This window comes from Misgurnus anguillicaudatus, chromosome 20 (genome assembly GCF_027580225.2).
Source record: "Misgurnus anguillicaudatus chromosome 20, ASM2758022v2, whole genome shotgun sequence".
Taxonomy (NCBI): Eukaryota; Metazoa; Chordata; class Actinopteri; order Cypriniformes; family Cobitidae; genus Misgurnus; species Misgurnus anguillicaudatus.
Window position 1 is genome coordinate 14,375,355 of NC_073356.2, and position 14,027 is coordinate 14,389,381.

Consider the following 14,027-nt stretch of genomic DNA (forward strand, 5'->3'; position numbering starts at 1 on the left):
TCTTTAAATTCATTAATTTATAATAAAAATATTACTCTGTTTTTTTTCTTTTTTTTCTTATTTATCACATACATAATGTTTTTATAGTTGAGATATTTTGAGTCTAGAACATTTAACACAAATAAAACAAAACCAAATGTAAACTAATTTTACATAAAAACAATTTTAAGAAATAATACATTGAAACATGCATAGATTTATTCTGACATATTTATTTAGCATTCAAATAGATAACTCTCCAATATTCCATCATTGTAGGAATTTAATACTCATTAAAGGTACAATCTGTGACATGTAAATAAATATACATGGAAAAATATAAAACAATATACGAGTAACTTCCAAAAATGGAAGAAAATAAACTTGATCTGTATTGCCATGTTAGTAGTTATTTAAGGAATAATGTAAGGAACATTATTGGTCCAATGACATTAAATATATTACATCTGACAAAGGGGTGAGGGTTTCAAAATCCTCATTTCATCAAGTGATACCAGTCAGTCGCCCCAACAAAGTACAGTATGAAAAATTTTCATCTCTATTGCACAACATTGGCTCATCCGGGCCAAACAATTCCGACAGGAATAGTGGACACGCGTTGTGACAACATACATAACATAGCTGAACAGCAGGCACAATTTGAACAAAAAATAAAGACACAGTCCTTTCTGTGCTACTGTAGAACTTCTGTACATGATGCATATGGACTCAATACAATCTAATAGACATGCTTTGTTTACAGACACCGAACAATTCAGATAACACAATTGTTATCTGTGAAATAAAACGTACATTCATCCCGCTAAGTGTACGATAAAACAGTTTGATGTATCCAAGTTACTAAAATTACATTTCAAAGAAAACTGTGTATTCTGGCATATTGTGTAAAAGTGCTGGCATGGAAGAGAAAAGGATAGAAAGTACTAGTAAGACACAATTATCCTTTTAGGAGGAACACATGTCATTTAGACAATCACTTTTGGGAAAGTAATCTAACTTCAATCAGTCTAATCTAATACCTAGTTTCACATAGTTTTAAGCACAACTAAAATGCTTAGACAAGCTGAAGTAATGCAGTTATTAAATTAACATTTGTCAATAGGAAGAAGATAATAAATGCATTCATTAAAAATGTATTGATATCCGAGTCGGGCAGCCTGTGTATCCTCTTGAACAGGTGTAAAATAATCCCCTTTCAAAGCATCTATATATTTTGTACTTTCCTCCATCCTTTACCTCCACTGTGCAATAATGCATGACAATACAAGTAAATAAAACATCATGAAAAGGAACCGTTTTGATCAAATGTAAAAACATGATCACAGAAGGCGATGTGCCATTGTGCACCATTGTAGTTTGTCCACAGCCTTGTCATCATAATCACAAGCTCAGGTCTTCTGTGCATCCGTTCCTTGGCACACTTTTCTTTGCATCTTTCAGGATGCTGTTCCCATAGTCATTAGTCATTTTTTAACGCCCCAGAGTACTCCTGGGCACGCGCAGTGTCCGGATCCTACAGATTCCCTTGTGCTGCTAGGTTACGTGTGTCGAAAAAATTGGAAGAGCTAACTCGACATCTCCTTTTGTTATTGTTGGTTCTGTCGAGGCTGGAATGGACTTTCCGGGAGTACGGGGTCCGTGTCGGAAGCGTTACTGGAAGGCGTGATCCGCCGGGGGACCATAGGAGAAACCTGGAAAAGCACCTGCTGCCTCACGTACGCTGCTGGTCACATGCAGGTAGTCGTTGTTGCAGAGGGAGGTAGACACCGGTAAGTGAGTGAACTCGGGATCAAAATGCCGTAGATCAGTAGGACCACTCTGTTGGTTAAAAAAAGACAATTTTATATCAGTAACTTTAACATTTCATTGGCATCTTTAACACAGTGAAGAGTGTAAACGTACCACTGAGGGAATAAAAGGAGGGGTGATCTTCTTGCTCATGAGATCTTCCCAGTTGATGGGCGAGAAGAAGCTGTGGAACTTCAATTCCAGCTGCAGGAAAAACAAATGTTGATAGAAAATACACAAATCTGGGGAAAATAAATTATGTGCATGAAAAGTAATAACAGTATTGTGACTTACAAAGTCATCTTTTGATCCCAGTCTCTTGGTACGGTCCTTGTGTAGCAAACCCTCCAGCAGGTCACGGCCGGCGTTGGACACGTTAGGCTTCAACACCAGAGGCTTGTGAAGGATGTTGTTGTACATCTCGGCTGTGTTGCGACTATAGAACGGAGGCTGAATAAAGACAAACAAAAATTTATTTACAACTACTCTCCTGAGGCCACAAATATGCATTTGCAGACAGAACTGCTCAGCCTCATATCAATCATAAGAGAAATTCGAGTGTCTGTGGTGTTAAACTGGGTGTGTTATTATTTTTAATAGTGGTTCATACTTGCTCAGCAAGATTCCCTTCAAACTATTTTTTGCAATGAGAAGCTCTTGTGCGCTGCTAAAAATAATATAAGCTCTTGGCGTGCGGTTTTGCAACGCACTCACGCAGATAAAACCGTCCGCATTTGCATATTTTGTGTGGAATATGCCTAAGGCTGTATGAGTGATGCATTAACTTCATGCAAAAGATCTTGACTCACCAGTCCATACAGCATCTCGAAAAGTACTGATCCCAAACACCACCAGTCTACTGTGCGATCATAAGCTTGCTTCTGAAGTACTTCTGGTGCCAAGTACTGTAAAAAATAAAGAGAAATGGTTCAAAATGACATCCCTAGTCTCAAGTTATTATTTAGAAATAAACCATTTGAATCAAACTGACCTCAGGGGTTCCACAAAATGTTGTGGTCGTTGCGTTGGGATCCAGTCCCTCTTTGCATAGACCGAAATCTGTGAGTACAATGTGGCCCTGAGAATCCAACAGGATGTTTTCCGGCTTTAGATCTCTGTAAAAAAGGACAAGTTAAATCCCATGTCTCGCAGAATTGAATTGCTCCACTAGGGGGTGCTGGGATTGCATACCTGTAAACTATGTGCAGGGAGTGAAGGTAACCAAGTGCGCTGGCAATTTCGGCAGCATAAAATCGTGCCCTGGGCTCTAGAAACACCCTCTCGCGCTGGAGGTGGTAGAACAGCTGCAGAACAAAATGATATAAAGAGTTTGTTTACATCTATTTTGAGCTGAGGTGTGGCCACTTTCGGCTACGCAGGAGCATGAATGCATTGTTTACTCACCTCGCCTCCATTGACGTAGTCTAATACAAAGTAAAGCTTGTCCGTGGTTTGAAAGGAGAAGTGCAGGCCGACAAGAAACGGATGTTTGATGTTCTTCATCAATACACTCCTTTCTGCCATGATATGCTTTTGCTATAATATAATTTAAAAGGGATTGTTATTTTACTGTAATTGTCACCAAGAATGTCTCTCATGTAATCGTAGACATGCATTACGTCTTACCTCTTTCTTTTTAAGAATGATTTTCTTCTGTAGCACCTTCACGGCGTAGTACTGTTCACTTTCTTTGTGCCGTGCAAGCAGGACCTAATAAATAAGATACAGTACAGTTCAGACTGATGTAGATTGACATTACCGACTGCAGTGCACAACATTAGTCGAATCTTTGTACCTTTCCAAAGCTTCCCTTTCCAATGATCTTCAAGTAGTCAAAATCTGAAGGTTTGATCCTGTCAAATAAAAAAATAATCAAAATATTAGTAATGCTGATTGCAATGCAATACTCAGATTAAGGTAAGTATGAATCAGTACATACTGAGTCTCTTCCGCCAAAGAGCTCCTGGGATTGGTCAGACATAGATGATTCTCTTCAAGTTCCTCGTTCTGGTTCTCATCCATTTTTACGAAGGAATCAACCTCAGTACTAAGGAAAAGAAGATTGAAAACATTACAGATTTTATCTCAGATAGAAAACTTTGTTTCAGACCTGGACATCAGGCTACAATATGCTATTTTCAGGGTTCCCGCTCTAAGCCAAATGTCAAATTCCCTCACTTTTCCCTGACTTTCACTGACTAAAAAGCAGAATTTTCATGACCTATGTCTGAGACGCCGTGAGCCTGATAATGTAGTATACCGTGAGTTTATTAAATAGTAGCTAAAATGCATGAAATTAATAAACATTGCCAATAAACGGTTGTTTAAATTGTACAGTAGTTTCACTTAAAATCAGTGGAGGCTTGGACCCGGAAACGGCATTCCTTATGTTATTACATTTTGAACTAAAATTTAAAGCGACAATCAAAATATCTGATATTTAATGACTTGGTCAAAAAATAATATAAAATATAAAATATTTATAAAAATAATAATATAAAATTCCCTGACTTCCAGTGTCTGGAAAAGACTTTTTAAAAATTCCATGATATTCCAGAAATTATTATGCGGCATCACGCTTTAAAATTTTCACTGCATTTACTGTATCTGGAACATTCCTTTAAATAAATATTTCATTTCTTGTACTATTATTGCAATGTATTTTCTGGCTGATAGATGGCAGTGTTGCTGAATATTGTAAGGTGTTGAGATACTGTATGATTAAAAAGTTCAGGATTCTTGACCTTGGCAAAGCAGCTGTTATCAATGCAAAAAACCTTTTATTTAAAAAAATGTGTTGCTTCTACCCAATACTGTTCAGCAGCAAAGCTAAGTTGTCTGAAACATATATGGGTATCTTTTCATGACTACGCATCTTAGTCGTAGCCTTTAATTTGACCAATAAGACAACCCTACAGAATTTGATCACAAACGTTGAAAACATTATAGAGGGATAGAGATGACGCAGTGAGAAATTTTCCGCTTGTCTGACCTGAATGACTCTAGGCTGATTCCAAGACCAAATGGTCCGCACTTAATTGGATAAGACCCTTATCCTCATCTAGGGACAAGAAGGATTTTCTCAAAGGTGCTTACTGCGCCCAAGTGGGCAACTGAACAGCTGCTTTCCATTGAGTGCTGGCTTTAACGCCGGGCACAGATTAACCTGAACAGTTAGCAGATTGATAAGATTACAATCTCAAACATCTAAGAAGTATATACTCATGTTTGTTGCCTTAGTGAATGAATGCTGGAAATTTCCTGAGTGTCTCTGACCCTCATCTATTATTTTTTATTCATGCTCTTCCCTTTAATACAATATATTCTAAATGTAATTGCAATGCATTATGCAAATTACATTTTTAAATTAAATGATATTGATAATGATGGACTACTTACTGTGGACAAATGGGAGGGTTGGACATCAGTTTCTGGATGAAGTCGTTTAAGCCCATCTTTCTTTCTTTGATAAAAGCTGCAAAAAAGAGGCATTTACGTCAGAAGGAAATCCATTGCTGACGTCACTGACACCACTGCACTTGAACTCAACCATATGCGATATTAAACCCTCATAACTTTAAAATCCCTGTGTTTTGCAAATTAAAGTCAACGTCCGACATCATGTTAGCTACAAAAGCTGTGATGCAGATTTTAAGATCATCCGTGCGTGTATGTTACACAACATACGCATCGCTAAGGCTACTGTATATGCGTCTAAAGGCGGCTATTTTGCTTATTATATAAGTCATAAATGGACGCTCATCAAAATTAATAATAACATAAATGAAATGACCACCTAAATGTGAGGAAAAATACATTTGATTGTTTTAAATAAATAAAAGAAGATTACGAAGAATAAAAAATGTGAATAAATTGAAAATTAAATGGATTTTTTTTATACACGATTGTCTGAATATAATTTGACCCCATATAAAAAATCAAATCTATCGTGTCTCTCATTACAATTAGGCCATTCACAATTTTAAGCAAGATCTATTCACTGAACCAGAACAACTAAATCTCTGCAAACATACCGGTGAGAACAGACGCGATTCCTCTCATCTTGCAATATGTCAAATCACACCCAGTCTGAGTAACAGCCATAGAAATTAATATGTTATAATTATAAATCCCAAAGAGGAGCAATGCGTCCCGTTATATTAATCCGCACTGATCTCCAGGCAGCAAACCGCACGACTGAGTCTCGGTATTAAACTGTCGGGTAGTCAGCGCTTCTGTCTTCCCCACAAGCCCGCATCTGTTATTTTTATACGGAGCACGTGGTTGTGGAGGCGAGGCTCTGGACGTCACTCGTGTAACTAAGGAGCCTGTGAACAGTGACGTCACGGGATTCCACAAATCTTCCTTTCGCCTGTAGAGGGCGACGCGGGGCGAGACGGAAGCGCTCCTCATTCAGTCCAGATTAAATACTCGAGCTCTTTCTATCACTGGAAAATTACCACACATCTGGCCCATAATCACACCACCAGGGTGAAACAGATTAACTAGGATCCTAATACTTATCAGTCATTGTGAAACAGAAAGTAAAAATGCTAAATAACCTTATTCGGTTAATCGCTTTGAATAAAGCATCTGTCAAATGCAAACATGTAAATATAGAAATTAAATGCATGATTCAAAATACTGCATTTTGGGAAATATTGCAGGATGACTTTAATAAGGTTTAATTTTTAATTAAGGTTGGCATAAAAGAAATGCGATATGTTTATGCGGTGCGCTGAAATGCTAAACTAGATGAAGTGATAAACCTGTGACTCTCATCTTAAACTCAATGATTAAGCCATCCCAGGAGGTCAAGGGTGCGAAGAGTACAGTACAGGCTTACGTAAACGGATGCTCAGAGCCACATCATGAATCTCATAATATGGTACACTGACCCTGTAAGTTGCATAACTGTGCCGTAACATGATGCACCTTTGCGGTCTTTTAGGACAGATTTTGTAGTTTTCCTTTAGCCAAGGTTGACGTTGAGTGATTTTAGCTTCAACCCCAATCAAACACAGGTAAACCAGCTAATTAAAGGGATAGTTCACCCAAAAATGGAAATTCTCTCATATTTTTCTCTCATTTTCATGTTGTTACAAACCTTTACAAATATCATTGTTCTGATGAACACGAAGGAAGACATTTTGAGGAATGTCTTCGATTTTGTGAGAACTATTCCTTTAAAGGTGCAGTGTGTAGATTTTAGCAGCATCTAGGTGAGGTTGCATATTGCACAGAGAAGCTATATGGTAGCTGTCACAAGACAAACATGTCATCGTCTGAGACAATGTAGTAATGAAAACCCTCTGTAGAGCAGTTTGTCCGTTTAGGGCTACTGTAAAAAAACATGATGGCACAAAATGGCGGCTTTCATGTCAGGGGACCCGCAGTGTATTTAGATAAAAACGGCTCATTCTAAGGTAATTAAAACAATACAGTTCGTTTTGTCACATCTTTAAACCCCACCGAAAGCATAGTTATCTATATAATATTGCAGTGCTGTCAAAAGATCCTTCTAATATTTACACACTGCACCTTTAAGGTTGGAGCTGGGTTGGAACTGAAGTGTGCAGGATGGTAGCTCACCAGGAGCAGAGATACCTGGTCTATATAGTGTGTATACTCTGATTCACTCTGGTCAAATGGTTCTTCATTGTATGGTTCTTTGAGGAACTCAGCTGACACCCGAGTTGAAAAATTTGAACTTTGGCGGAATTTTGCGCCGCGTCAGGGGCCTGTTTGCTGCTGTGGAGGCAGTCACGCCCGAAGTCACTCATTCAACATGAATGAACGCTTGATATTGTCCGAAGCAGTCACCCGGAGCTATACGACACAAGTTCTTATTTCTATAGAGACAGGAATAAAAAGGACCTTGCTTGGAAGAGTGTCAGTGAGGACATCAGGCAACCTGGTAAGTTGTTAATACACAGTCCCTCCAGAAAAACGCGATTGTGCGATCACGCTATATATTGCATAATCAGCCAAAGTCCGCATATTTATGCGGGGCTGCATTTTTTCCCAATACGACGCACTTTCGCCGCATTAATTACATATTTCCACGCACAAAATATGCGGGGCTTGCATGATTTCATAATCTCCGCATTTTCGTAGCAAAAAGTCACATATATATTAGCAGAAAGTTGAAAAATGTTGCATTTACTTCCCAAAAGCGCAGCCGTGTCCTCTATTGCCATGGGAACGTTATGAAGTGACATGATTATGTGACGTGAACATCATTGTAGCTTTTGCAAGTACCGCAATTTTCGCAAATTCCCGCAATTCCATCGCATAAATTGCATAAATATCCCGCATATTCTATTGCATTTTTTAAGAAAACGTGCCGCAAAATAGAGGATTTTTGCCCGCAACAATCACAAAAAAACTGAATACACATTTCACTTTTTAGTGAACGAACAGACAACTGCATAGCACTTGCCCCTCCCACAAGAAGCGGATTTAGCCTCTGATGCGCGTCAAATGCTTGCTTTTTCCGTGCATCTACTTTGCTCTACACGTGCGAATGCATTCAAACTGTTCAAGCGGCAAACTAGGCGCGGTAGACAAGATTTTGACGCCTGAAACGCGGTTGGTGTAAACGCACCATTAAGCACCTTTCTTTTTAGAATGGGGGCTCCCCAATAGAAATGTTAAACCCAACATAAGATATTTAATAATAAAGTTTGCAAAGAAGGATGAATTAAGTGGTATGACTTATTAGTGTTTTTAAACAATATTAGTTTTCTTGCATAACCTGCTCTATCTGTTTGACTGGTCTGAAATGTGTAATACTTAAAATCCTTTCACTGTATACAAAGAGGATATGTATTTCGGAGAGCTTTAAACCTATCCTGCCATGTGAGCAATTTAACACTGCGGGTGGTGGGTTACTTTAGACGTGTAGTCATCAGATTGCCAAGTTCTGTTGACACGATAGCCGTATCGGATGGCATGACCTCACCTGACTTAATATTGCATGCTTTTAAAACATTACATTTTACAGTTTTTTATAGAATTAAAATAATGTGTCCATCTAGTAAATAAAATACCGAACAGTGCTCTTAAACCTCCAGCGCATATTTACTTTATTCATTTTAGTTATGGCTTTCCTGTTGCTCATCTTTCCAAAGTCATGGGGTTGAATCTCAGGAATGCACTGATAAAATCTAAAATAGTAAATAGTTTTAGTGCTGCCAAATGCATAGATGTAAATGTACTGTTGTACAGTAGGCTAATAACGAATTTAGGTAGATGAGAAGATAAGAATAAATGGGTTAAATTTATATTTTTCTTCCTTAAGAATTGTGTTGCTTATAACAATCATGTCGTTTTTGTCATTTATCAAAAGAGGAACTTCTATTTTCCTATGTTACTGTCTTTGTGAATTCACCCATTTAGGCCATCCAAAAAATACCCTATTTTACCAAGATTAAATGATTGAACCTTGGCCTTTGTCTCTTTTACACAAGCCTGCATAACCCTGTTACTGTAACAGTATCTCATCTGCCAGATGAAGCAGGAGGTAAAATCTTTCCGCTGCTCACCGAAAGTCTTTTAAATGAGCCAACCTGTCATTTTGTCAGAGGTCCAACTATTACACTTCCTGTTACTATACTTGCCGTGTTACCATGGAGACGCCGTCTCTGCTGGTCCTTTGAGTGTTTCCATTTACATAACAGGCAGAATGTCATTCAGTCAGATAGCATCTGCCAAACTATGGTGGCAGGAACTGAGTCATATTAAAGATGGTGTGGGGTATTCTCAACATTTGCCACCTCCTCTTACAGATCTGGGCAGATTAGACATCGAATGAATGCATTAAAACTAGAGCAAACCTCATACATACCCACACACCCATACAGATTAAATTTTTCTCTTGTGTTCAGCCTGGCTAGCCTCAGAGGGTCCTGATGTTTGTTATTTTCATTTTGTAGTTTTCAGTAATGATGTACATATGACTTTCTCCCACTACTTCCGTTTTCTCTCTTCTCATTGTTATGCATATGCCTCATTAAGTGCTTTTGTATTTTTGTATTTAAAACAGGGTCTGTGTGATGGGTATAAAGGTATGTGGGTGTTAAGTGGACTATTTGTTAACTGTATTCATTACTGTAAATATTGTTTTAGAAAAAAAAGAATGCAAGCCTGTAGGAAAGTTCATTAAGTTCACATTGAATGACTTCAAAGAGGAAGTTGATTGAACATAGTCAAAGATCTGTGAAATCTGTCATTTTCATGCGGGATTAGATGGAATTTAAAAAAAAGGTTTCCCAAGAACTATTTTCATTTCCAATGAAGTGCACAGTTGCCCATTTACTTTAAATAGAAGATGATTGCTTTACAAAACTTCACAAAAAAGCCACAATTCATGTATTTTTTGCTAAATTATGATATTTTGCATATGTTTCTCAACCTGTCTGCCTACTTTTCCTTTTTCTGTATCATTATTTCGATATATTACTTTAAATTTCCTTTTGGATTGGATTTGAATTTGTTTTTAAATTTAAGATTCAAGAGTTCAATGATATGAACTGGTCAGCACTGATGTGAATGGTTATATGCTGGTATACGACAAACATTGAATGCAAACAGTACAATAGGCTATGTTCAAATTTCCTTTTGCAGATTTTGTGACACAGCCAGCCCAGAAAATGTAAAAAATCAACAAACCAAAAAAAACCCAACAATACAGATTCTGTGTTGCTGGCCTATTTACAGTATAATGATTCCCAGCGGGAGTTTAGTTTTATAGTTCAGGGTATTCCTGTTACAGATCTCCCTGCGCTGATGTGATCTCTATACCTGAATGACATGGATGAGATTACTCTGTGTATTGTTCCTCTTTCTAAGTTAAAAGAATGAAAGTCAACATGAAACTTTTACAAACCACCCTATTTCCACAATGTGACAATGTATTTCTATCTGATATAGTATACCCACTGTAAAAAAAAATGATTTGTTACTTAAAAAAGTAAGTTACCTGGTTGTCTTAAAATTTTGAGTTAACTCTACTTAAAAATATTAGTTAAAGGGGACATTTCACAAGATTTTTTTAAGATGTCAAATAAATATTTGGTGTCCCCAGACTACATATGTGAAGTTCTAGCTGAAAATACCACATAGATAATTTATTATAGCATTAAAATTGCCACTTTGTAGGTATGAGCAAAAATGTGCCATTTATGGGTGTGTCCTTTTAAATGCAAATGAGCTGATCTCTGCACTAAATGGCAGTGCTGTGGTTGGATAGTGCAGATAAAGGGGCGGTATTATCCCCTTCTGACATCACAAGGTTAGCCAAATTTTAACGACCTATTTTTTCACATGCTTGCAGAGAATGGTTTACCAAAACTAAGTTACTGGGTTTACTTTTTCATATTTAAAGTTGATAGAAGCACTGGGAATCCAACTATAGCACTTAAACATGCATGGAAAAAGTCTGGTTTTCATGATATGTCCCCTTTAACTAAAAAAACGTTAAAAATATAAATATTTTTAAGTTGAATTAACTTAAACTTTTAAGGCAATCAGGTAACTTAGTTTTTTAAGTTGAACCAACTTTTTAAAAATTCAAAAAGAGACAACAAACCCAGGCCATTGGGTTGTAACTTGGGTTGTTTTAACCAAAAATGCTGGGTTGCTTTAACCCATTGTTGGGTCATATATCAACATTTTCTGGGTTAATTTAACCCAATGGCAGGGTTTGTCCTTTTTTGACCCAATGCTGGGTTGAAAATAACATTTTCAGAGTGTAGCCATCTTGACTTCACAACCAAATTTACAAAATTAAGGAACAAGAATTTCTAAAAAATCCTTTGTTGTTTCAACTCATAGTTGGGTCAAATATGAATAAATTCAAGTGTTGGGTTACAACCCAGCATTTGGGTTTAAATTAACCCAACCGTTGGGTTGGTCCATATTTGACCCAACTGGGTTAAAACAACCCAACTTCATCCGAAATTCTAAAAAAATCAAAAAAAATGTGGGAAGCTAAATATTTGGTATGTTACACTTTTTGCTGTAATGATGTGTTTACTCAGGAAAAAAACTGTTTATCCTTATTATCTTGAAATGATGCTCGAAAAAATGCAATGATCGCAATCTGACCTTTTGTAAACAGAAAATTTCCTTACATTTGTTTAGTGACCTAGAAATAGTACAGTCCTAAATGTATTTCCTCATTTTAAACTGATCATAAAACGTTGTATTTCCATGTTTAAATTGATTTTAATCTAAAAAATGTTGACTTTGTAAGGTTTTTGTACCATATTTAATGAAAACCTCACTAAGGTAACCAATGAAACAAACAGAGATCCAGAAAGATCAAAGCCTGGACAACTGGATCAGGATAAAATGGATTATGTCTATTGTGATGGATGAATGGATTGACTATCAAAGCTGAAGAAAATATATGTCATGTTTGTCTCTGTAATATCTGAATCCTGTTTTTGCACAGTAAAGACTTGTGTAATGAATATTTCCATTAAATAAAGCAAATGAGTACATTATAATATCTAAAAACAATGGTCCCAAAAAGTCATTGGACATTCAAGCCAGACTACAGAAATGTCATTAAAACACAAAGTCACACTTTATATTAGGTGACTTTAACGTCTGTGTCCTACTTAAATAAGAAAATGCATTTTTATGCATTTTCCAGTGTACCTACTGTAGTCAATGAGTTAAGTTTGGATAAGTTTAGGGGTTTATTTAGGATCAATAGTGTAACTACATGCCAATAACTTGTAAAGTGTAATGACTTATACAATGTTACTATTGTGTACATATATGTTTTTCTTATGTAAGTACATACACTTAATATAAAATCGTACCAAACTCAATTAACCAAGTGGCATTTCATTTTTAAGACATTACAAGCATGATCTCCAAGCAAAACACTTTACAAAAAGAAGCTGAAATTTGATAAATGATAAAGACAAAATGTATTTGGGCACTTTCTGGTTGTGCAATGTTAATGTAATAAACTACACCTGTGGTTCCTTTCCATAGTCTTCTGTGGAAATAACTTTCTACATCCACCTAACTCACCATGGGGTCATTATTTATTAAATGTCATAGTCAAATTGGCCTTAAAACATTAAAGGTCAATATCATTTGTTTGCACTTGGTTTGATATTTTGCTGTTTAATGCAATAGCAATCATAGCAATACATAAATCCTTTTTGGAGCCACTGTATATTGACCCATATTTGAGTGCAAAGTATTGATGTATAATTCATTGTATAAAATGTTACACTGTTCATACAGTAGAACTGTACAAATTCATATAAACTAATATTTAAAGTGACACAGAAGTGTAAAGGCTTCCTACCTATAAAGGATTTTTTTCCAGTCTTCATGTTCATGAGAGCGTATCTCACAGGGCGAGAGTCAATCCTTATTTGTTAGTGTGATAAGGTGAAAGTCCTTTCCAAATGCAGTATCCTCAGGAGTTTTGCATCTCTGAACATGTATGAGTATGCGTGAATGTGTCTAGATGAGACTATCTCTCCCTCGCTGCAGTATTATTACAGGTAGACTCATTGCTTCAGTTTCAAAGATCAGCAAATTACCAGCCTCATCTGTCTTCTCCCTCTTTCCTTTTTTTCCCTCATAGTTCAGTGATAGCTGAAACCAAAGCTTTGTGACGCACCTATCCTGTCCTTCCAGCTCCCTTGTTCCTGAGTTTCACAAACACAACAAAGCGTCAGGTGTCGGATAGCAGCAGTCTCATGAGAGTTCTGGTCCCGCCCTGGGGAAACAAGTATCCAGGTTACGGCAGTCACTGGGGCGATGATCTCTATGGTTCTTCTTTAGCTCCTGGTGACCTCTTAGGTCCCTCGCTGTACTCAGAGAACATCTTACGTAAAAATACTGGGAATAAACAATGACTTTGTTGGAAGTGTGTATTCAGCTAAATACACAGATACACCTGGACAGCGAGGGTTTGCGGGAATGGATCAGAGGTTGTAGAGGGAAATATGTTATGCAAATCATTTGCATAGGGATTCATACACGCGTAGGCAAAGTATGGAAGAATATCAGTGATTAAAAATCTACACGTGCAAATTCAACAAAGCCGAACTGCTTCAATGAATACAATTTCTTATACCTGATAAAGATTTACTAACCTTATTAAAACAATAAAGCTATCCAAGAAATAATTTTTAGAGGGACAATCAAATTTTTTATGACTTTGTCTCCCGCCCAGCGCCCATTTCATCTCCACATGTGGA

The 14,027-nt window shown here is 37.0% G+C and overlaps 1 protein-coding gene across 2 annotated transcripts; it reads right to left on the reverse strand.

The window, feature by feature from the left end:
* Positions 1 to 192: 192 nt before the first annotated feature.
* LOC129455529 (serine/threonine-protein kinase Sgk1) lies at positions 193 to 13,412 on the reverse strand. 2 transcript variants are annotated; one of them, XM_055220292.2, is made up of 12 exons: positions 13,124 to 13,412; positions 5,188 to 5,263; positions 3,728 to 3,835; positions 3,584 to 3,641; positions 3,415 to 3,498; positions 3,193 to 3,324; positions 2,980 to 3,092; positions 2,780 to 2,903; positions 2,598 to 2,693; positions 2,083 to 2,238; positions 1,903 to 1,992; positions 193 to 1,818 (listed from the first exon to the last, which is right to left on the reverse strand). In XM_055220292.2, the coding sequence occupies exons 1-12, from the start codon at positions 13,155 to 13,157 to the stop codon at positions 1,651 to 1,653; spliced, it is 1,239 nt and encodes a 412-aa protein (XP_055076267.1). In that variant the 5' UTR covers positions 13,158 to 13,412; the 3' UTR covers positions 193 to 1,650. The 2 variants fall into 2 exon arrangements, with proteins under 2 accessions (XP_055076267.1, XP_055076266.1); XM_055220291.2 differs by lacking the exon at positions 13,124 to 13,412 and adding an exon at positions 5,823 to 6,037.
* Positions 13,413 to 14,027: the final 615 nt, after the last annotated feature.

Bases quoted from the DNA above. Each gene is read 5' to 3' on its own strand.
- LOC129455529 (XM_055220291.2), bottom strand. From the start codon at position 5,892: ATGGCTGTTACTCAGACTGGGTGTGATTTGACATATTGCAAGATGAGA. The intron at 3,325-3,414 runs GTAAGACGTAAT...ATTATATTATAG, and splicing joins TCATTCTTAAAAAGAAAGAG to CAAAAGCATATCATGGCAGA. The intron at 1,819-1,902 runs GTACGTTTACAC...TTTAACCAACAG, and splicing joins CTCCTTTTATTCCCTCAGTG to AGTGGTCCTACTGATCTACG.